This window comes from Mobula birostris, chromosome 5, assembly GCF_030028105.1.
Source record: "Mobula birostris isolate sMobBir1 chromosome 5, sMobBir1.hap1, whole genome shotgun sequence".
NCBI classification, from domain to species: Eukaryota; Metazoa; Chordata; class Chondrichthyes; order Myliobatiformes; family Myliobatidae; genus Mobula; species Mobula birostris.
This window is the reverse complement of record NC_092374.1, coordinates 189,697,265-189,718,899: the sequence shown is the minus strand read 5'-3', so window position 1 is coordinate 189,718,899 and position 21,635 is coordinate 189,697,265. Positions and strand designations below refer to the sequence as shown.

The 21,635-nt window shown below is 42.7% G+C and overlaps 1 protein-coding gene across 9 annotated transcripts in view; it reads left to right on the top strand.

The window, feature by feature from the left end:
- Positions 1–21,635, top strand: part of LOC140198157 (RNA-binding protein 4B-like) — an 82,762-nt gene that overhangs the window by 35,626 nt on the left and 25,501 nt on the right. For 2 of the 9 annotated variants that reach the window (XM_072259143.1, XM_072259139.1), the window contains 2 exons: positions 12,437–12,498; positions 12,728–12,817. The exons of 1 other annotated variant lie outside the window; for it this stretch is intronic. In XM_072259143.1, coding sequence (XP_072115244.1) covers positions 12,437–12,483 — 47 coding nt within the window. In that variant the 3' untranslated portion in view covers positions 12,484–12,498; positions 12,728–12,817. 6 more of the 9 variants (XM_072259142.1, XM_072259138.1, XR_011886113.1 and 3 more) reach the window with 5 other exon arrangements.

Below are 21,635 nucleotides of genomic sequence, written 5' to 3'. Positions count from 1 at the left end.
GGTGGAAGGGTCCTTGCCGAAGAAGTAGGCTCGGAGACGGAGGCGGCGGAAGAAAAGTTCCGCATCGTGGCAAACACGGAACTCGCTGAGGTGTGGGCGAAGGGGGACAAACGTGAGGCCCTTACACTTCACCTGTGAGTCAACTGGGGTGATATACTGCGTCCGGTGCTCCCGATGTGGCCTTTTATATATTGGCGAGACCCGACGCAGACTGGGAGACCGCTTTGCTGAAGATCTACGCTCTGTCCGCCAGAGAAAGCCGGATATCCCAGTGGTCACACATTTTAATTCCACATCCCATTCCCATTCTGACATGTCTATCCACGGCCTCCTCTACTGTAAAGATGAAGCCACACTCAGGTTGGAGGAACAACACCTTATATTCCGTCTGGGTAGCCTCCAACCTGATGGCATGAACATCGACTTCTCTAACTTCCGCTAGGCCCCACCTCCCCCTCGTACCCCATCTGTTATTTATTTTAATGCACACATTTTTTCTCTCACTCTCCTTTTTCTCCCTCTGTCCCTCTGAATATACCTCTTGCCCATCCTCTGGGTCCCCCCCCCTTGCCCCCCCCCTTGTCTTTCTTCCCGGACTTCCTGTCCCATGATCCTCTCATATCCCCTTTGCCAATCACCTGGCCAGCTCTTGGCTCCATCCCTCCCCCTCCTGTCTTCTATCATTTTGGATCTCCCCCTCCCCCTCCCCCTCCCACTTTCAAATCTCTTACTAACTCTTCCTTCAGTTAGTCCTGACGAAGGGTCTCGGCCCGAAACGTCGACTGTACCTCTTCCTAGAGATGCTGCCTGGCCTGCTGCGTTCACCAGCAACTTTGATGTGTGTTGCTTGAATTTCCAGCATCTGCAGAATTCCTCTTGTTTTCTGAATATAATGCCTTTTTGGGTAATGAGACAGCTTAAAATCAGATAGATTGTTGTATACTTGGAATTGTGATCTGTTCATGATGGCTGAGCGACATTTGTGAACCACATATTCTAACAACCATTTTTTATATTGTCTAGTGATTGCCGTAAATGAGTTCAGTATTTTATTTATAATTTATTCATGTGCTACATTGAGATTTGATCTTACCCATCTTGATCACTGGTCCATCCCTTTGGATGTTAGTTCAGCACTTATCCTGCTGTGACAAGTAGCTGAATGACAGTTGCTATGAGGAAGAGCCCGCAGGTACATATTCAACCTTCGCTTGCCTCACTGAAATCATTCTGTCATGTACAATGAAAAATCTTTGCCAGGTGCACTTACTTGACAAAGTAAGGAAGCTGCTATCTTCCCAGACAGTGAATTTATGAAGTAATGCAACACAGAAACACCCATTGTTCCACAGATCTCGTGCCAAGCATCAACTATCTTTTTGCGGTAATCATGCATTAATCCCATTTTTAAAAAAAATTCTCCCCTCTTTCTCGAAGTCCTTCCAGATTTGACCACACTTCACGTCGCTAATGGCAATTTACAGTGCCCAAAATAACTTGCCATTCAACATGTCTTTGAGGTGTAGAAGAAATTCCAGCACACAGATGCAGTCACGTAAAGTGGGTATACTGCACACAGATGGAATCCAAGTTTAGTATTGGATCTGAGATTCTGACACTGGGAAGCAGCAGCTCTGCTAACAGGTTTTGTATGGGTTCATGTTAAACCCCCAAAACATGATGGAACAGAATTAAAGCTGCTAAAGATATTCTGGATTATCCTGTATGTGAACTAAAATGTAGTTTGGGCAGAAACTTGGGCGTGCATGGGAATAAACTTTATTGCAGTTGATTAGCAAAAGTGATGGACTAACTTGGATTATTAAGTTACAGTACTGCTTTGAATTCGTAATTCAGTATCTTTTATGCTATAATCTACAAGAGTCAACCCAAGATCCACTGTTCATTTACAATTCAACACAACTGCATTTGGATCATTAATTCCATCCTCAGTTCCAACTAAACGAGTGTATCGCTTCACACTTTAATTCTGATGTTTGATTTCCATAGTTTGGAGCAATCAAGGCAGCCTGTAGTTTTTGTGGGACAGCTTTAAGGAAAACCATTTTAACACTTCACTGCTCAAGTAATGTGCCTTATAATTACTAGGCCTGGTTCAGATATATTATGCTTTTGTTCTGAACTGTTAGTTAAGTTGTGATTTCTTTCTATTGTTTTGACAAGCGAAGCAGAGGTCCTCATTAATTCTGATCTGTCGGCCTATGGGGCTGGTTAATATACTTCGTACTGATATTGTATTGCATCTCCTTTTAAAGGCAAACGGATGCAAGTTGAACTGTCCAAGAGTCGGCTGCGGATGCAACCCGGGATGGGCGATAAAAACGGCTGTTTCCGGTGTGGTAAAGAAGGCCACTGGTCTAAAGAGTGTCCCAAAGATCACTGCCTCGATGGCACTTTTGATGGCAGCTTCTCTCGCGATTACCGAAATCCTTATTCGATGACCGCGCGGGCCATAGCTGGGTACGGAGAGCACCCTCTATATGATGAGCGATTCGGGGTCGCCAGTTACTATGAGAAGATTCGGGCCGGAGCGTATGGAGCGGTGGGCGATCCTTATGGACGGGCGGTGTCATTTACATCTTTCGGCACTTCCCTGCGAGATCATGTCCCTGGTGCGGTAACCCCATATGAGCGGCGGCCACTAGCAAGTCCCACCACCTATTACAGCCGCGACAGAAGCCCCTTACGACGTCAAGCACCCATGTCTGCTTTGAGCAGTGGATATGGGTTTGAGCGCAGTGCAGTTTCTTCAGCTGTGTATGACCATACAGATGTTACAGCAAGGGATGCGTATACCACCGCCCCGTATTCACCTGGTCGGTACCCTGCTGCCCGTTACTCGCCTGGTCGGTGCTCGCCTGGTCGGTATCCTGCTGCCCGTTACTCGCCTGGTCGGTGCTCACCTGGTCGGTACTCTGCTGCCCAGTACTCGCCTGGTCGGTACTCGCCTAACCGGTACTCTGCTGCCCAGTACTCACCTGGCCGGTACTCTGCTGTCCAGTACTCGCCTGGCCGGTACTCTGCCGCTCAGTACTCAGCTTCTCAATATTCTGCCGCCCAGTACTCGGCTGCTCAGTATTCTGCCTCTGCTGTCGCCGCCCAGTACCCTGCATACTAATTTAAGGTGAGGATTGTTTAATCTTTGATAATGCACTCTGTTATTAGCCATAGAAACATCAGCCTTATGTGGAAGTCCAAGAACATAAGTTACAATGCATTCACGCACCGTGAATGTTGCCAGGCTGCCATATCACAGACCTTCAGTTTTGTTTATTATGGCCCATGCAATGCCTGCCATTATTGTGCTTGGGGGCTTCAAAGCACACTAATGACAAATGTACAGTTACAGTTTTGAGTTGCCTGGTATGGAGTCCCCACTCTCCTCTTTGCAAGTGGAGAACTCGTAAGAAGAATGTTAGGAATTGATCATTGAAATCCGATGTGTCCATAGAGGCCCTGCTGAGCCCTTGGTTGCAGCTGTGCAGCTTACCACATTATATTCTTCTCAGTGTTAGTCTCTTTGTGGTTCCCTCTCTAATAGGCCATAGACTTGCCTTTTTGCACTTAGCCGTGGTAACTACTCGATGCCTTAATCAGTTAAATCAGGCTGGATTAATCAAACACAGTTGACTGCAGCACTGAAATCCAAGGGTTCTAATTTTTTGATTCCTAATACATCCGGGAGGATTGTAATTTATACTGCTTTAGTGACACTTCATTGTCCAGTCTTAAATCCATACCTATTTATTTATTTTTGCCTTGAGATGAAAATTTTTGTGCAAAGGACGTTTACTCCTCATGCAGCCAGTGTAAGCTTGGAAGAGTGAAAATTTGGTGCTAGTGGATTGGTAACAAAAACTCTGCTTTAGAATTGATCTGAGATGAGGGACAGACAGGCAGGATCCAGCCTGATTTAAGCCTGTGAGAGTTGGAGAGAGCACAGGAGTAGCTCAAAGTATAGGAGTGGGGAAGCAAAACTTAAGAGTTGGTGCCAGGGAAGAGCAGCAGAATTTCCGTGTTTGTTGCTACTCCAGCAAATTCATTGATCCTTCATAGATATGGAATGCTTTCTGTGAGTAATCTTGAACAGGGAGTTTCAGTGTATCTTTCTCTGACTGCAGAGCCAGTTTGTTTTGTGTGTCTTTATGCCAACTGAAACTGAATGTGCTCTCTGCCAAAACTCATATTCCAACGATTGTAATTGGGTATATTATTATTATTTACTTGTTTTTTCTTCCCTCACTAGCAGAGGAGTCGCAAGCCCAGTTACAATGCCTGATTTCCACAGGTTGAGATTGAATAACTGGTGGAACCCTCCCATGTCGGTACCATTCCACACCACAGTAAAATAGCTAGTAAGCTGTGTGAACGTTCAAGGAAGAAGCTAAGGAAATATTTTGGTACAGGTTGGATGAAGCAGTGACGTGTTTGTCTAGTGTTTTCCTTGGCAATTTACTGCAGTTAAAACAGAGCTGCACTTTACTGAAGCAAACGGACCTAAGATTCTTAAGAAAACTGGGTGTATCACAGTCACTAGGAATAGAGTTACTGCAGCTCAAGACACAAACATGGTGTCTTGGAACTTTAAAATGGAATTTTTGAAAAGAGTGTTGTCTGAAAGAAAAAATAGATTAATGTTTTTGATAGATTATGGTATATGAACAGGGAACATATAATATAGATCAAGAGATGGGAGTAGTTGTCATGTTTGGAGGTGCTCTTGACTGGTTTTAACGTTTCTCACAGTGAGGGAAAACTCCTACCCAGTCTCTGCTCCAATCTAGTACTTGCTGTTAATTCGTGTTTTGCCAACACGTGGGCTGTTTGGCGCATGTTGTGCTCAGGTTCCACATCAGTATATGCATATTTAGACTCGTGCATGAAAAACTGATTGGGGAGTGAATAATGATCAGTGCCCATAAACTGTGCCATAGGGCATGTGCACTGCCAAATGTCATCCCACTTTGCTGCTTAGAAAGATTGTGATGGTTGCCACAGAATAAGTCCGGGTGGTGAACCTGACAGACTGAAGCTATTATTCAACACATTGAGTGTATTGTAGATACTTCCGTTGTCTGTAGTAAAATCTGTCTGATTTGGACTTGGTCATGTGGTGAGTTCAAGATGGCTAGTTGTACCAGATAACAAATGAGTGTTACTTTATTGTGATAAAATACTACATTATGCATTGGGTATCCTGTCTGCAGATTCAGAGTGGGCTTTGATTTCACACTTCGGCAGCTGTGTCACATCACCACAGTTAGTGCAGCTTTGAGTGATGCATAGATGTACTGCTACTACACCAGTGCAAAGGATTTAATGTGTACTAGAGGCAGGTGACATTTAGCAACGACTTGCAGATGAGACCCTTCCTTGGATGTAATGTGACTTTGCTGGATAAATACGACCTGCTTCAGCTTAGCTATATTTTTTTGTTCAGTTTGCTGTTTTGACAGGTGTCCAATGTGGTCAAATATTAGTAAATAGGGATGTTGTCTGCCATTGTTACCTTGTAACAATGTGCCCACTTTCCTCTGCCTAGTCTTACCAAAAAAAAAATTTGTGGTCATCACCTTTCTGAACTATTTACTGAACCATTTTGTAGAGGGTCCAAACAGTGAGGCAGACTTGTTCTTAAAGTAAGTGTTCTCCCTTTTTCTGACATGGGGAAGGTAGTCACGGATTTTGAGCTGTGGATAACGGGTGTTCTGATTTTTCTTGGATGTCCCTGGTGTGTGCATACTGCAGGATGAAGCCTGATGTTGGTAATCAGAATTTGTTGCGTCCCACATGCACTCGCCGCTTGGTTCTCACATGGTTCCGAATAGGTTTGTTGTCTGGCCTAGAGCAGGATCAGAGCTCTGGTCTCAGGTGCTGCGTGCTCAGTGGTATGCACCTACGTGATGGTGTGTTGAAACGCCTGTTTTTAATCAATCTGCACTGTCCCTTCTTTCGCAGGTTTGCTTTGCATCGTGACGAGAGCCGCGGGTCCCTTGGTACGTGCAGAAACTCGGGTCATATGTCTTGCTTGTTGGTTTTAGCGTGGAAAACGTTAGCGAGACATTAAATCTAAATATGGGTGTTAATTAGCTGCAAATTCAAATACTCATCAAATTGTGACCAAGTATTTTTAAATCTCTTTAGTTTAATTTCTCATTTTGGGTTTCTTTTGTGTTCAGCAGAAATGGTTCGTGTAAATGTTCAACCATTTAAATTTGAAGCATTTGGATTTCCTGTAATACAATTTACAATAAACGATCAGTATTCAGCCTGAGCGTGTTGCGTCCAAGTGAATCTTTAAAACAGATCTGCAAAGGTATTCTGTGGAGTCTCTGTCAGGTTTATTTATACACAGCTGCAATGGTATGCACATATGGACTTCGCCTTTGTAGAAGGCTTTAATGTCAATCTATAGTGCTGTGCTTCGCCTTTGTAGAAGGCTTTAATGTCAATCTATAGTCAGTAATTTTGAGTCATCAGCCTCTGTTCAGTTACCTGATGGCATGAACATTGATTTCTCCAACTTCCAGCATTTTTTTTCCCTTCCCTCTTCTCCACTCTGGCCTCTTGGCTCTTCTCACGTGCCTCTCACATCCCCCTGGACCTGCCTCTCCACCTTCTTTTTCTCCCATGATCTACTTTCCTCTCCTATCAAATTCCTCCTTCTCCAGCCCTTTACTTTTTCCACCTATCACCACCCAGCTTCCCCTCTCCACTTACGTGGCTTCAACTATCACCTTCTAGCCGGTACTGCTTTCCTTCTCATCACCACCTTATTCTGGCGCCTTCTCTCCCCCACCCCCCTCCCTTCTTTCTAGTCTCGGTCTCGGCCTGAAACATTGGCGACTTATTCATTTCCATAAATGCCACCTGACCTGAATTTCTCCAGTATTTGCATATGTTGCTATGTTACGGTAATTCAAGCACTTGCTTTAATAAATCAGGGAAATATTAGTTGCAATACCTACTCCTTAACACTAGGGTGCAATCTTTTCTTGAAAGTGTCTGGCAAGAGCCAGATTACTTGAGATACAGCACCTGGAGGAAGAATGATTATTCCGATTCATGAAATCCTGCTGGGGAGAAAAACACTATGAGGATCAGACAGTACAGTTTAGTTACTGCATATTTTTAGTATAGTTATAAGCATGCTGGAAGTGAATCAAATCAGGCAGAAGGATCACTTTAACTTGTTTACAAATGCGCAAGTTCCAAAGACAGCGTTCAGAGGGAAGAATCAGTATTATTTCTTACTTCATTTCCGTTGTATAAATCTTCTTTTTCAACCTCCCCCGCCACCCCCCCCCCCAGGTGTGTATTTTGGTCTTTCCTGGTTACATACGCACTCAGGCTACGTCCACACTTGACTGGATAAATCTGTAACCGAAGCTTTTTCTCTTCCTTTTGACCCTCCGTCCACACTCAAACGGTGTTTTCCTCCCCCGAAAACAGAGATTTTCAGAAACGCTCTCCAGAGTGAATAAATCTGAAAACGCCTAATATCTGTCATAGTGTGTACGGGGTAACCGGCTATTTTTAAAACGACTGTCATGACGTGCCGGAACAAATGGTGGCCGCAGCGCGGCATTTCATTGTTTTCTTGAACGCAACCTCCAACACCACAACAACAATATCTGACAATAGATGTGTAACAAACTACTGTAACATTGTATGGAAATACAAGATAACACTGATGCAGACATGTTTTATACATTTAACAAGGTGCTTTATTAATATATTGCTTGTGCAAACATTGAATGGATACAATTGTCACTTTTGCCCAGTAACTCGTTTTATTGCGCGTTAAATACAGCAAAATAATACACAAAGACATGTCAAAAGTAAAGGCAAACAAATGAGGTAACAGCAAATTTCACTTTTGCCCAGTAACAAGCCTTATTGCATTTAGTTGTAGCTGTCATCCCTTTCATCGATGAAGAGATTATGGCTGTAGGAAATGTTTCTGAACAAACACGTGCCAAGTATACCGTTTCCTCTTCGCTTGTTTTCTGTGTGTCCTGCGCATGCCCAGTAGGAGGGGATTCAGCCAAATATCCATTTTAATGTGGGCAGAGGTATTTTTAAAAACGCCTAGTGTGGACGCCTGTTGTTTTAACGCGAAACCAGCGTTTTCAAAATTATCCGGTCTAGTGTGGACATAGCCTGAGTGGCCACTTTATTTGGCACACCTTTACACCTCGTTAATGCTAATATCTAATCAGCCATTCAGGTGGCAGCAACTCAATGCAGAAACGCATGCAAATGTGGTCAAGACGTTCAGTCGTTGTTCAGACCAGACATCAGAATGAGAAAGAAATGTGATCTAAGTGACAGATCATGGATTGATTGTTGGTGCCAGGTGGGTGATTTGACTATTTCATAAACTGCTGATCTCCTGGGCGTTGGCGCGTGGCCAAGTGGATAAGGCGTCGGACTAGTGATCTGAAGGTTGCCAGTTCGAACCTCAGCTGAGGTAACGTGTTGTGTCCTTGAGCAAGGCACTTAACCACACATTGCTCTGCGATGACACTGGTGCCAAGCTGTATCGGGCCTAGTGCCCTTCCCTTGGACAACATTGGTGGCGTGGAGAGGGGAGACTTGCAGCATAGGCAACTCCTGGTCTTCCATACAACCTTGCCCAGGCCTGCGCTGTGGAAACCTTCCAAGGCGCAAATCCATGGTCTCATGAGACAAACAGATACCTATATTTAAAAAAAAGATCTGGGATTTCACGCACAGCAGTCTCTGTGCATAAAAAAACATCTCATGAGCTACAGTTCGGTGGTTGAAAATGCTTTGTTAATGAGGAAAATGTTCAGACTTGTTCAAGCTGACGGGAAGGAGACAGTAATTAAAATAATCATGTGTTACCACAGTAAAAGAGCAGCTCTGAATAACATAGCAAACATTGAAGTGGATGGGCTGCAGCAGTATAAAATTCAGTGGCCACTTTATTCGGTACGGGGTGGGGGGGGGCGGGTACCTGAATTGTATTTTAGTAATTGTAAGTGCATACCTGCAATTCTTGTACAAATTCTTTATAAAACTTCCCAAAAATATAAGCTTTCACAGTTTAGAAGCAGACAGGGGTGAAGTAGAACTCCTCAGGAGTTCTGGAACCTTAATACTTTTTTTTTAAAAAAACAGTATGTAGTGAAGTTATTTGATTAACCATTGTGTCAGCTTAGCCATTTCATCTGGGCTGATTTGTTGTCCCTCTTGCCTGTATTCTCCTGCCTTCCCCCTGTAACCTATGGCACCCTTACTAATCAGAACCTCTCAACATCTGCTTTAAATATATCTAATGAATTGGCTTCCATAGCCATCTGTGGCAGAGAGTTCCACAGATTTACCACCTTCTGACTAAAGTTATGGAAAGGATGCTACATTTCTTCCATCATGAAGTTGTGGTTCAATATGTTGTATGTTCTCATTGATAACATGTAAAAGCTCATTGAGTTAAAAGTTCATTCACAGCATATTGCAGAACGTGGGTGATGAAAGCCTGCTAGTCCTGGAACGGCACTTAAGAGAAAAAGGAAAATGAATGATTAACCTGTTGCTATTATCTTAGCTGATACATTAACAACTCTAATGAATAAAAGAACATTGAGAAGCAAACGGCCACTTTCATTCTTAATTGACGCATTTCCTTGTGGTGAGTTGAGGCCAAATTTTGTGATGCTGTTCTCTTTGAGGTGTTCATATATGAATTTCCAATATGTGCTCCTGAGCCAAGTCTTCGTCACTTATTTTCATTAAATATAAAATGAATACCAATGAATTGATCCACTTGACCTGAAGTAGGACTGTGTGGGCCATGGCAAAGTTCAGACTAGGCATGGCACCATGATGATATATGGCCATGACATTGAATTGAGTTCCATAAAATGGCGCATCGTGGACTTGTAAGCAATGTATCTATAGAAAACCTTTTAGTTGGAAAAGTTTCTTTGAAATGAGATGTATGAATAGTTAATGTGTATTTTGAAGGGCATGCATTACTGACTTTATGTTGCCTGAAAGGTGTTTTCGTCCCTCATGAGTCTACCAAATTTTAGTTGCCTTCCATCAATTTAAGTAATTTTAACTACTGCACATCAAGTACCTGTCCTTAGATGATAATATCCACATACTGCTTTCAGCCTTGAACAGCTTTGTAACTGACAGTTGAATATCCCTTTTCCTGGCAACAGTGTCACAATTGGCACTTTATTTTGCTATACTTGTGTGCATCCCTTGTGAACTTTGTGTTTGGGTAACCCTTTCTTCCTAAAGTATCAAAAGGTGAAACATAAATAGGAAATTGATAGTTAAGCACAGAAAACAGATAATGTTCTAGGTCAATAAACTTTATTTCAGCGATTAAAGCACAGTACTGTTATTTATTTTTCTCTGGAATAGAGAGTGTGTATTGGCAAAGGGTGTTCCATTTCCCCATATGCTTTTCTCTTTCATAATATTATCGACAGTCATGAGTTTCGTTGCAGTTTTCCAGTGTGCCCTCTTGTTATGTACTCAACTGAAAATTAGAATTTCTGATGAAATTCACTCTCCAATAAATGATATCAGCCCTATTAGTTTTTGAAAACCTATAATTTTAAACCAAGCCATTAGCTTCCAAGGAGCTAGTGTAGGCCAGGGAATACAGTGCTGATAGATTAACTGGATGTTAGACAAGTTATAATATAGGCAGAGCAGTATTTAAAGCTTTTTCATGTTCTGAACAGAATTATCAGGTTTTGAGTAATAAAGTAATAAGTGATCAATTCGGCTTCAGATAACCAGAACCAGAGGTATATTGTGGATGATGTTTGAGATTTAATGCTCAAGAATAAGAAAAATTAATTGTTTTGTTTTCTTAAATACAATTTGATGAGTACCTTTAAATCTTTTTCAACGTGCGGGCAAAATCACATATACCACCTGCCTAAATTCCCCTGGAAATGGAACAGGTGAAACACATGTTGGAACTGCTACAATGGATGGGCGAAAGTGCTCTTGCAATGTTGTGGAAACTATTGTCGTTGTATGCGGTGTTGCTTAGTGAAGCTGAACATTAATGTCCAATCCGAGACTCTCCGAGTAGGTTGCGGATCTTCTGTTTGGTTTTTCGGGAAGCATTTAGAAGTCAACCACGTTGCGGCATTGGAGTCAATCTAGCCCAAGCTGGGTAAGGATGGTGCTTTTACTTATCTCAATGAAAAGCTACAATAGTTAATACACAATTTGCACCCAGGTTAGCTTTGATTTGGGTAATTCCCTGTGTTAGTCAATCTAGTGACTGCACTGGTGCAACTAACTGAGATTTAATTACTGCTACCTCCATAGTTAACCCACTCACTGCAATTTTTTGGGGGAGATTACCTTTTTCTTGTTAAAAACAGTCATCTGTCAGCCTCTTCGCACTTTATGTTATCGCTTTTTGAGTAAATTAAAATGCTTGCTGTAGAACAGGCTGCTTGCTGAGGACAGTTGTGTGCTCCGCACTGCTTCTGACTCAATAACATTTCTTTCTGAAAATCTTGCCAATTTCTTGACACCTTGAGTGACATTACTATTGATCTCCAGATTCTTTTCAATTAATAATTAAACTCCAATAAATTGCCATGGTGAAATTTGATCTCTACTTTTTCCAACTATTAATCCAGTTATGCATTAATGCATTTCCACACACTTTGTCGAAGTGAGAAAGCAAATTGCAATGTCGATCCATGTCAGAGTCGTATGTGACCTGGAGATGAACATGGATATGTTGGGTGTTCTCCTAAGCCAGATGGTGACCACCAAGGGTTGGGAGGTGTTTTGTAGATATTATTTCTGAAAATTGCTGCAGTGCATCAGAAAACACAGCAGATCAGCGTGCTGGTGAGGTATGGGTGATTGGTTGAACTACTGGATGACTTGCAAGTCGGGCAAATGGTACTGACCTGTGATATTGCAAACCATGCATGTTCTCTCTGCAGCCATAAGACCTTAGGTGCAGAATTTGGCCATTTTGCTTATCAAGTTGGTTCTGCCATTTAATGATTTACTTTCCGCTCAGCCCCGTTCTCCTGTCTTCTCCCCATCACCTTTGCTGCCCTTGTAATCAAGAACCCATCAACTTCTGCTTTAAATATACCCAATGACTTGGTCTCCAAAGCCGTCTGTGGCAATGAATCCCACAGATTTGCTACCCTCTGGCTGAAGAGATTCCTCCTCTTTTCTGTCCTAATGGGATGTCTTTCTTTTTTGAGGTTGTCCCTTCTGGTTCTGGACTCTCCCACTATTTCAAATATCTCCACACATTTAAAGGTCAACTGTCAACCTTTAAACAAGTGGCAATTATTCCGTCACAAGCCTCATCTGCTAGTTTTTGTAATGGTAAACCATTTCAAAATAGTAAAACTTAAAGCTGTAATATTTCTTGCAGATCGACGTATGTCTCCAGAAAGTAAACTGCAGTTGCATGTAACTTGAATGAAACGTGGCCGGGTAGGAAAATAATTATTTTCTCACCCCGTTAAGTGCCATTTGAAGTCTAAACTTGGGATAGAGTAAAATCGAAAGGTGTTTTCACATTAAATAATGACAGTATAGATCCTTTACAAATTGCAGTGATTTTTCAGGAAATCAAGCAAGCTGACTGAAATGATGGAACAATTAATGAAGCCTGGTGATCAGTATTAACCATTCCTAATTACGGATTATTATCTCTTTCAAGGTTACTGTTGGAGTCCTTTATTGTTGGTCGCAGCATACATAGAGTTAAAGCTGGTTTCTGCTGGCTTTTCATGGGAACTATGGAATAAGCAATGCTTTCTGGTATGTAAAAAGTTTTGGCTGAAGGACAAATTTACGTCAGGGGGGTTTATTTATACCTTTAGTTTAATTTGGAACTTCTGGGAGCCAACTTGTTTGCTTGTCTCTTTGATAGTTGGCTGCACTGAATGATCAGTCATCCCAAATTATTACCAATCAAAATGACCTTTTGAAACAAAATCAGAATATCTGGTCATGATCGAACTATCCTTTGAGGAAATTTGTTGTGTGCTGTGGTCCAGACTAAAGTCGTGAAACTTGCATAAGATTCAATATGCAAGTACAGGCTAAACCTTTAATAATGTAAGCTTTGGTTTAGCATTTCAAGTTTCAAGCAATTTGCCATTTCAAACAAAATGGGGGAAAGTGTATGATAATTTCCAGTATTATACTTGCAAGTCTTATTACATTTTGTGAGATATTTGGCAGTTGCAGCTAAAATCTGACTCCGGTGAGAGTTATTTAATGCATTCTATGGGTTTAAAATTTTGCTTCCCAAGGAAACTTCAGAGTCTGCAGCAGCACAATGTCAAAGTTGCTGGTGAATGCAGCAGGCCAGGCAGCATCTCTAGGAAGAGGTACAGTTGACGTTTCAGGCTGAGACCCAGGGCCTGCCTGGCTTGCTGCATTCACCAGCAATTTTGATGTGTGTTGCCAGGATGTTTTGTTTCTGTCTGCTCTTTCTTTCATGCCTTGCCTTCACAATTGCTCGCCAATCTCTTTATTTGATTTTCCATTGAATTCCACCATTTTCCTCATTTGTGTTTATTGGTTCTGTTTCTCACAATTGTGGGCTGATCTCAGGCTTTCCCGTACTGTATTTTGTGTCTGCGGCACTGAACCATACTGATATTACTTCCTTTCTGAAGCGTCTGTAAATCTGCTAGTTTGATCTTGTCTGGCTTTCATTTTCTGCCATTTGGTATCTAAACTCTTTGCCTTTCTGAATGACTTTGTGTTTCTAATCAGTTGCGGAGGGGGTGAATACAGTAATTGCAGTTTTCTGCTTGAACTTAAATCTAGCCCTAAACTAATTAAATCCATATTATTATCTATATGGGACAGTGTCTCCTGCAAGCTACCACCATTGAACTGATATGTTGGTGGCCCTGATCTAAGGGAACTTAGGTGGAAATAATTAGTGACACTGGGAGAATATCTACTTAGAATCTCTAAAGCTATTTAAAAACTACATTTTGTTTAAAAACAAATTGCTAATATGAAGAGGGTTGGGGAAAGAATGAAAGTATAAGTGATTCTGTAAATATTTATTTCCAGTGAATGAATCTAACATCTCTTGGACTTTGCAGTCTCTTGTGTCAACTACTGTTCCTTCACGAAGTTTGGAAGTCAAAGATTTTATGAGTTTGATGTTAAAATTGACGAAACCTTCACTCCTGTGCTGCAGGGAGTATGCATCTTGGCTCAAAGAATGAGAGAGTCATTTGAAGTCTAACCAGCCTTGTGTGTTGTGATGGAATTTGGTTCTTTGGAGTAAAGGAGGATGAGAGGTGACTTGATAGAGGTGCATAACATGATAAGAGGCATAGATAGAGTGGACAGACAGCCAGCACCTTTTCCAAGTCAGCAATAGCTCATACGAGGACATAATTTTACTGTGATTGGAGGAAATGGTAATAGGAAGTCAGAGGTAGGTTAATTGGCCATTGTAATTGGCTTGTTGTTTTGAAGTTGGGTGGGGGTTGCAGGAAAAAAGTGGGATTACTGTAAGATTTGTATAAATGGGTGCTTAGTGAGAATTCAATGAGCTGAGGGCCTGTTTCTATGCTGGGTAACTCTGTGGACAAGTATCTGTGGAAAAGGCAAACTGCTTGTAATCTGTTAAGTTGTTGTCTTTACCAGGGTGATGATTAACCCAACCATGATGCATTTTTCTTTTCATGTTCCTATGAGCTTAATGCAGTTTTTACTTCCCTCACAGGATGTGGGTATCATTAGCAAAGCCAGAAATTAAAGCTCATCTCTAATTGTTCAAGCGGAGATGTTCTTGAATCACTACAGTCCTTGTGGTGGAAGTACTCCCATTGTGTCATTAGGTAAGGATTTCCAGGAATTAAACAAGTGATAATGAAATATTGTCAATACATTTCCATCCCTGGGCAGAGTATTACTTTTAAAAGGCATTTTCTTGCTGTGCTTAGATGGTGTGTGATATATGAAAGAACCTTCGGCATAATTTTTCAGTGCACTTTGACGACGCATACTGTCTACCACTTTTCCACCATAATCAAGATGACAGACTTCAATAAACAAAACCAACTAGCATCTTCATTCACATCTGCCGCCAAACGAAACCCTTACAATCTCTGACTTATCATATTAGATGTTGTTTTCTATGGGCAAGCCAGTTCTGGGCTAATTCACCATGGATTCCATACATCTTAATCTTCTGGATGAGCCTCCCATGAGGGGCCTTGTTAGACACCCTACTAAAATTCATGTAGGCAGCATCCAGGGCTCTGCTTCCATCAATCACCTTGTCAGCTCATCAAAAAGCTCAGTCAAGTTAGTAAGACATGATTTGCCCTGCCCAGAGCCATGCTGGTTCTCCTTAATTAGGCCATGGTTTTTCAAATGCTCATAAATCCTATCCTTAAGAAGTCTCTCCAGTAACTTTCCTACTTCTCTCATGAGACTACAGATCTATAGTTTCCAGAATTATCCCTGGTTCCCTTTTTGAATAATGGAACAATATTAGCAACTGGCCAGTTCTCCAAGACCACAGCAATATCTTCACTTGCCTCTCTTAATAACCTGGTGTATATGCCATCAGGCTGTGGAGACCTATCCACCTTAATGTCCTTTAAGAGACCTAACCCTACCTCTTCCTTTACTCAAAATGTCCTAGCCTATCAATATGCGCAGCACTGATCTCTCTATCCTGCACATCCTTCTCAATAAGTACTGATGTAAAGTCTTAAGGATCTTGCCAACAACCTCAGCATCCATGGAAATGCTCTATCCTCCCACCGCGCCCCCCCCCGCCCAAATCCTTGAGTTGTCTTACTTTCTTCCTTGTTATCCTTTTGCTCTTGATGTAGGTATGTTTAGAATGCCTTGGGATGCTCTTTAATCCTACTTGCTAAGAACTTTTCATGGCCCTTCCTGTATTTTCTAATTCCCTCGAGATTTTTTTCTGGCTTATTTATAATCCTCAAGGGCTCTGTTTGATTCTAGCTCACAAAGCTTCACATAGTTTCCCTTTTCCTTCTTGACTAAAATCATCACTTCTTTTCACATACAAGGTTCCCTTACTTTGCCATTTTGCCCTTCCTTCCAATTGGTACATACTGTCCTCTACTCTGTGCAGCTGGTCTTTAAAGACCCTCCACATGTCAGATGTGGACTTGCCCAAAAACACTGTTCCTAATTAACTTTCCTTAGTTGCTATCTAATGCTGTTATAATTTGCCCCATTGCAATTTAATATTCTCCCGCAAGGTCCATACTTAAACTTATCTGTAGCTATTGTAAAACTCAGATTCGTGGTCACTGTTCCCTAATTGTTCACCCACTGAAAGGTTGGTCACCTGGCCAGGCTCAGTACCCAACACTAGGTCCAGTATAGCCCCTTCTCTTGGGCTATCTACATATTGATTTATGAAGCCCTCTTGGATTGCCTAAAAAAATTCTGTGCCATCTTAACCTCTTATAGTCAGAATATAAGTCTCCCATAACACCACCCCTATTGTTTTTACACTTCACATATCTCTTTCTCAATGTGTTGGTGATGTTTGTGGGCCCTGTAGTACAGTCCCATCAGAGTGATTGTACCCTTCCTATTTCTAAGTTGTACCCGTACAGACTCAGTGGTGAGCTCTCCATTATGTCCCCTCTGAGTGCAGCTGTGATGTCGTCCCTGATTAGTAGTGCAACCCCCCACCTCTTTTACGTCTGTCTATCTTTTCTAAAACATCATAACCTTTAAGCTTCAGTTCCTTTCCCTCTCTTATCCAAATCTCTGGTGGCCACAACATCATAGAGAATGGATTGGTATATGGAACTAAGTTCATCACCTTTACCCATAGTAGTCATAGCATTAAAATACACACGCTTCAATCCCTCCCTCTCTTATTGTATCCATTACTTAGTGCCAGTAAAAACAGGCTGGACCACACATCTACCTTCCTGTCCATCCCTCCATTTTCTGGCCTGGTGTTCTGGTTCCCACCTCCCTTTGTCAAATTAGTTTAAACCATCCCGAGTAGCGCAAGCAAATCTCCCAGATATCGGCTCCCCTCTAATTTAGGTACAACCCATCCCTCTGTTACAAGTCACCTCTGTCCCACAGAAGGTTCCAATTATCCTAGAACCTGAAACTCTGCTCCCTAGATCAGTTCCTACCATGACTAGCACATGGCACGAGGAGTAATCTATGGGTTACTACCTTATAAGTCCTATTCTTTAGCCTTTTTACTAGCTCCCTATATTCACTTCCTAACACCACCACCTGTTCTACCTATGTCATTGGTACCAATGTGCACCATAACCTCTGGCTGCTCACCCTCCTTGAGGATCATTGCAGGCACTCTTGAGACATTCTGGACCTGAGCACCAGGGAGCAACATACAATCCTTTCGTCTCTTTGCGGCCACAGAATATTCTATCCATCCCCCTATCGAGTCTCTGGTCACTGTTGCTTACCTGCCTTTGCCCTTCCCTGCTGAGCTTTAGAGCTAGCCACAGTGCCACTGGCCTGGCTGCTACTGCTGTGCCCTAGTAGGTCGTTTCCCTCCCCCCCACCCCACCCCTCACCAGTATCCACAGATGAGGGGAATGGCCACGGGGGAATTGTACCGACTGCTTCCCTGCCTGACTTGGTGGTCACATATTTACTATCCGAAGCTTGCACTCTGGATGATCGTGAATACATTCAGCTCCAGTTCCTTGAATTTGTCAGGAGTTGAAGTTAAGTGCACTTCCTGCAGATGTAGTCATCAGCGAGATTATTGGGTACCCTGCAATCCCACATATTACATGAGGAGTATTCCATTGCTTAATTACCATCTTGCCTACACTTGTTATACCTTAACTTCTCAAGCTTAATTTCTAGTTTACGCCTATTCTCACCAACTCCTTTTGAGCCAAGGCCTGAGCACTCGAACAATGGTCCACTCCAACAATGGCTACTCTGCTAATACCCCCCTTTTTTATTGGCTCAAATAAAACTCACTCTCGATGAGACTTGTTCTTTTTAAATGGCTCCCACTTGTGATGATGCTTATCTCACTCACTGATTTAAAGAATGACTCACTTCAACAAAAATATCACTTCTGATTCTTTCTGGTATCTCTTAACTTGGATGAAGTGAAGTTTGTTGTTTTGTGGCCGCAGTAGAATGCAAAGACATGAAAATTTTCTGTGCATTACTGAATAAATAGTGCAAAAAGGAAATAACCAGTGTTTGTGGACTGTTCAGAAAAATGATGGCAGAGGGGAAGAAGCAATTTTGGACTTGTTGCTTGTGGGTCTTCAGGCTCCCGTACCTCCTCTCCGATGATAGTAATGAGAAGAGGGTACGTCCTGGATTTTTTTTTTGGCAAATGGACATTGCCAGTAAGACCGGTATACATGGTCTAACCTTAATTGTTCGTGAATTGAGTTTATGTCATATATCCTTCACATACATGAGGAGTAAAACTCTTCTTTACATCGGTCTAAATGTCCAGTGTGCAATCATAGTAATTTGTAATAATTTTAAATAGAACAGTTAATGTAGCATAGAAATACACTCAAATCAGCATGAGTTAATCAGTCTGTTGGCCTGGTGGAAGATGCTGTCATGGAGCCTGTTTGGTCCTGGCTTTTATGCTGTGGTACTGTTTCCCTGATGGTAGCAGCTTGAATAGATTGCGGTTGGGGTGACTCAGGTCCCCAATGATCACTCGGGGCCCTTCACACCCACCTTTGTAAATGTCCTGAATCATGGGAAGTTCACAACTACAGATGCGCTAGGCTGTCCGCACCACTCTCTGCAGAGTCCTGCGATTAAGGGAGGTACAGTTCCCATACCAGGCAGTAATGCAACCAGTCAAGATGCTCTCAACTGTGCCCCTGTAGAAAGTTCTTAGGATTTGGGGCCCATGCCAAACTTCCTCAACCGTCTGAGGCGAAAGGCGCTGTTATGCCTTTTTCACCAGACAGCTAGTGAGTACAGACCACGTCAGGTCCTCAGTGATGTGGATTCCGAGGAATTTACAGCTGTTTACCCTCTCAACCCCAGATCCATTGATGTCAATAGGGGTTAGCTCATCTCCATTCCTCTTGTAATCCACAACCAGCTCCTTTGTATTTGAGATATTGAGGGAGAGGTTGTTTTCTTGACACCACAGTGTCAGAGAGATGACTTCTTCCCCGTAGGCCACCTCGTTATTGTTTGACTTTAGGCCAATCAATGTAGTGTCATTGGCAAATTTAATTGCAGCTTAGAGCTGTGGGTAGCGACACAGTCATGGGTGGATAGGGAGTAAAGGAGGGGACTTAGGGCAGCCCTGAAGGGCTCCTGTGTTGAGAGTCAGAGGAATGATGGTGGTACAATATGAACCACTGTAATCCTTTTGTTAAGGGTATTTCTTCATGCTTGAATATTTTGCTTTAATGGTAATGAAGGTGAAGGTTTGGTGATGTGAATCTAGGTCAAGTTTGGTCTGAGAACACAGTTGGTGTTTTCATATACCTGCTGCTTTGTTCTTGGGGTGGAATTCTCAAGTTTGGAGGGTGCTGCAGTACATTTTGTACAGCCAGGTCACTCTTCTGAGTGCTACTGGTACCATGTAACCCAGTACGACCTGTCGCATGGTCGGGTGGTTGGGACTAAACTGGCTCCCCCACCAGGCTTGCCTGGTGAGAAGGGTGGCGAGACATCCTGCAGGATGAAAAACCAAACCTGTCAAAGGGTGGATGAACCCTCTCATAAGGTCGACAGCCATCTAGTAAACACGTGCCATGAAGCACGGAAAGTCACTGCAACAGAACTTTCCCTAGCTGTCTTGGACCCCATCATGCCGCTGGATCCAGGAGGGGATGTTGAGAGGGTGGGTCTGGACCTGTACAACCCCCTACTCACCTAAAATCCATTCACGCACACACTGTTCCTTTCTGAGGAGTGGGGTACGCACATATCAAAGCCCACTAACTGACTGAAAGGAACCATCATCATCCTATGGGATGGATAGCCATTTTGTGCATGCGGCACATTGTAGACATTAAATGCATAAAGAGAGTGGATGTGCTGCCAGACATGCAAACAATTTTGTTTTCTCTCGGGTTTATAGGTATTCATGGAAATGCATAAAACCCGTCCCAATGGAAAGTTCCACCATGCTGCTGATTGGTGTTTTATGGATGGTGGAAAGATCTTAGAACATCTAGAGGAGAGTAATTCATTACAGGATACTGAATGAATGGCCTAAACCTAGGCAAAATGTGAACTTTACAGACGATGGTATGGACTTTGATTGCATCTGATTGCTGTTTCAAACTATACCGGACATTGTGTAAAACTTCTGTTGTATTTCATACTGTATGTTAACCCCCTCCCCCACCCCACCCAACTGTGTTTTCCAGTCAATGTCATATTCTGTAAAATCTTAAAAATAAATAAGATATGCTTATATCTCCCTGCCTTTCATTGTGTGCAAATGCTCTTTGAAGTGAGTGATACCATTAACAAACGAGAAAATCTGCAGATGCTTGAAATCGGCACAACACACACAAAATGCTGAGGAACTCAGTAGGCCAGGTAGCATCTATGGAAAAAGTACAGTTGACGTTTCGGGCTGAAACCTTTCCGCGGAATTAAAGGGAAAAAAGTTGAGTAGATTTAAAAGGTGGAGGGAGAGGAGAGAAAACCACCAGGTGATAAGTGAAACATGGAGGGAGAGGGATGAAGTAAAGAACTAGAAGATGATTGGTGAAAGAGACAGAAGGCCATGGAAGAAAGAAAATTGGGGGAGGAGCACCAGAGGGAGGTGATGAGTGGGTGAGAGAGGGGAAAGGGGATGGGAAATGGCAAAGTAGGGGGTTGGGGCATTACTGGGAGTTTGAGAAATCTACGTTCATGTCATCAGCTTGGAGGCTACCCAAGTGGAATGTAAGGTGTCGTTTCTCCAACCTCAGTGTAGCCTCATCACGACAGTGGAGGAGGCCATGGATGGACATATCAGAGTGAGAGGGAAGTAAAATTAAAATGGGTGGCCATTGGGAGATCTGGCTTGTTCGGATGGACGGAGAGTAGATGCTTGGCGCAGGGGTCTCCCAATTTGTTGGGTCTGGCCCATGTACAGGAGGCCACACTGGGAGCACCGAACACAATAAATGACCCCCAACGGACTCGCATTTGAAGTGTCGCCTCAGCTGGAAGGACTGCTCAACATCCTGGATGATAGTGAGGGAGGAGGTGTAGGGGCAGGTGTAGCACTTGTTCTGCTTGCAAGGTGCAAGCACATCTTTCCCTCTTCTGCCCCCCCCCCCACTTTCTGCTTTCCAGAGAGATCGCTCTCTACGTGATTAACTTGTCCATTCATCCCTCGCCACTGATCTTTCTCCTGACACTTAACCTTTTCGGGGAAATATCCAATTCCCTTGTCACTTTTAAATCTGCAAAAAGAATCTCTGCAGACAGGTGTTCAAAGGGGATTACTTTCAAATACCATTTCCTTTCATACATTTTTAATTAGTCCCTTTTGGCTATGCGATACGTACTTCCCCTTTTATTGTTACCCAATTTGAAGCTCCATTAAATCAGAAATTTTCCACTGTATACCAACCCACTTCCATTTCCCTTTAAGC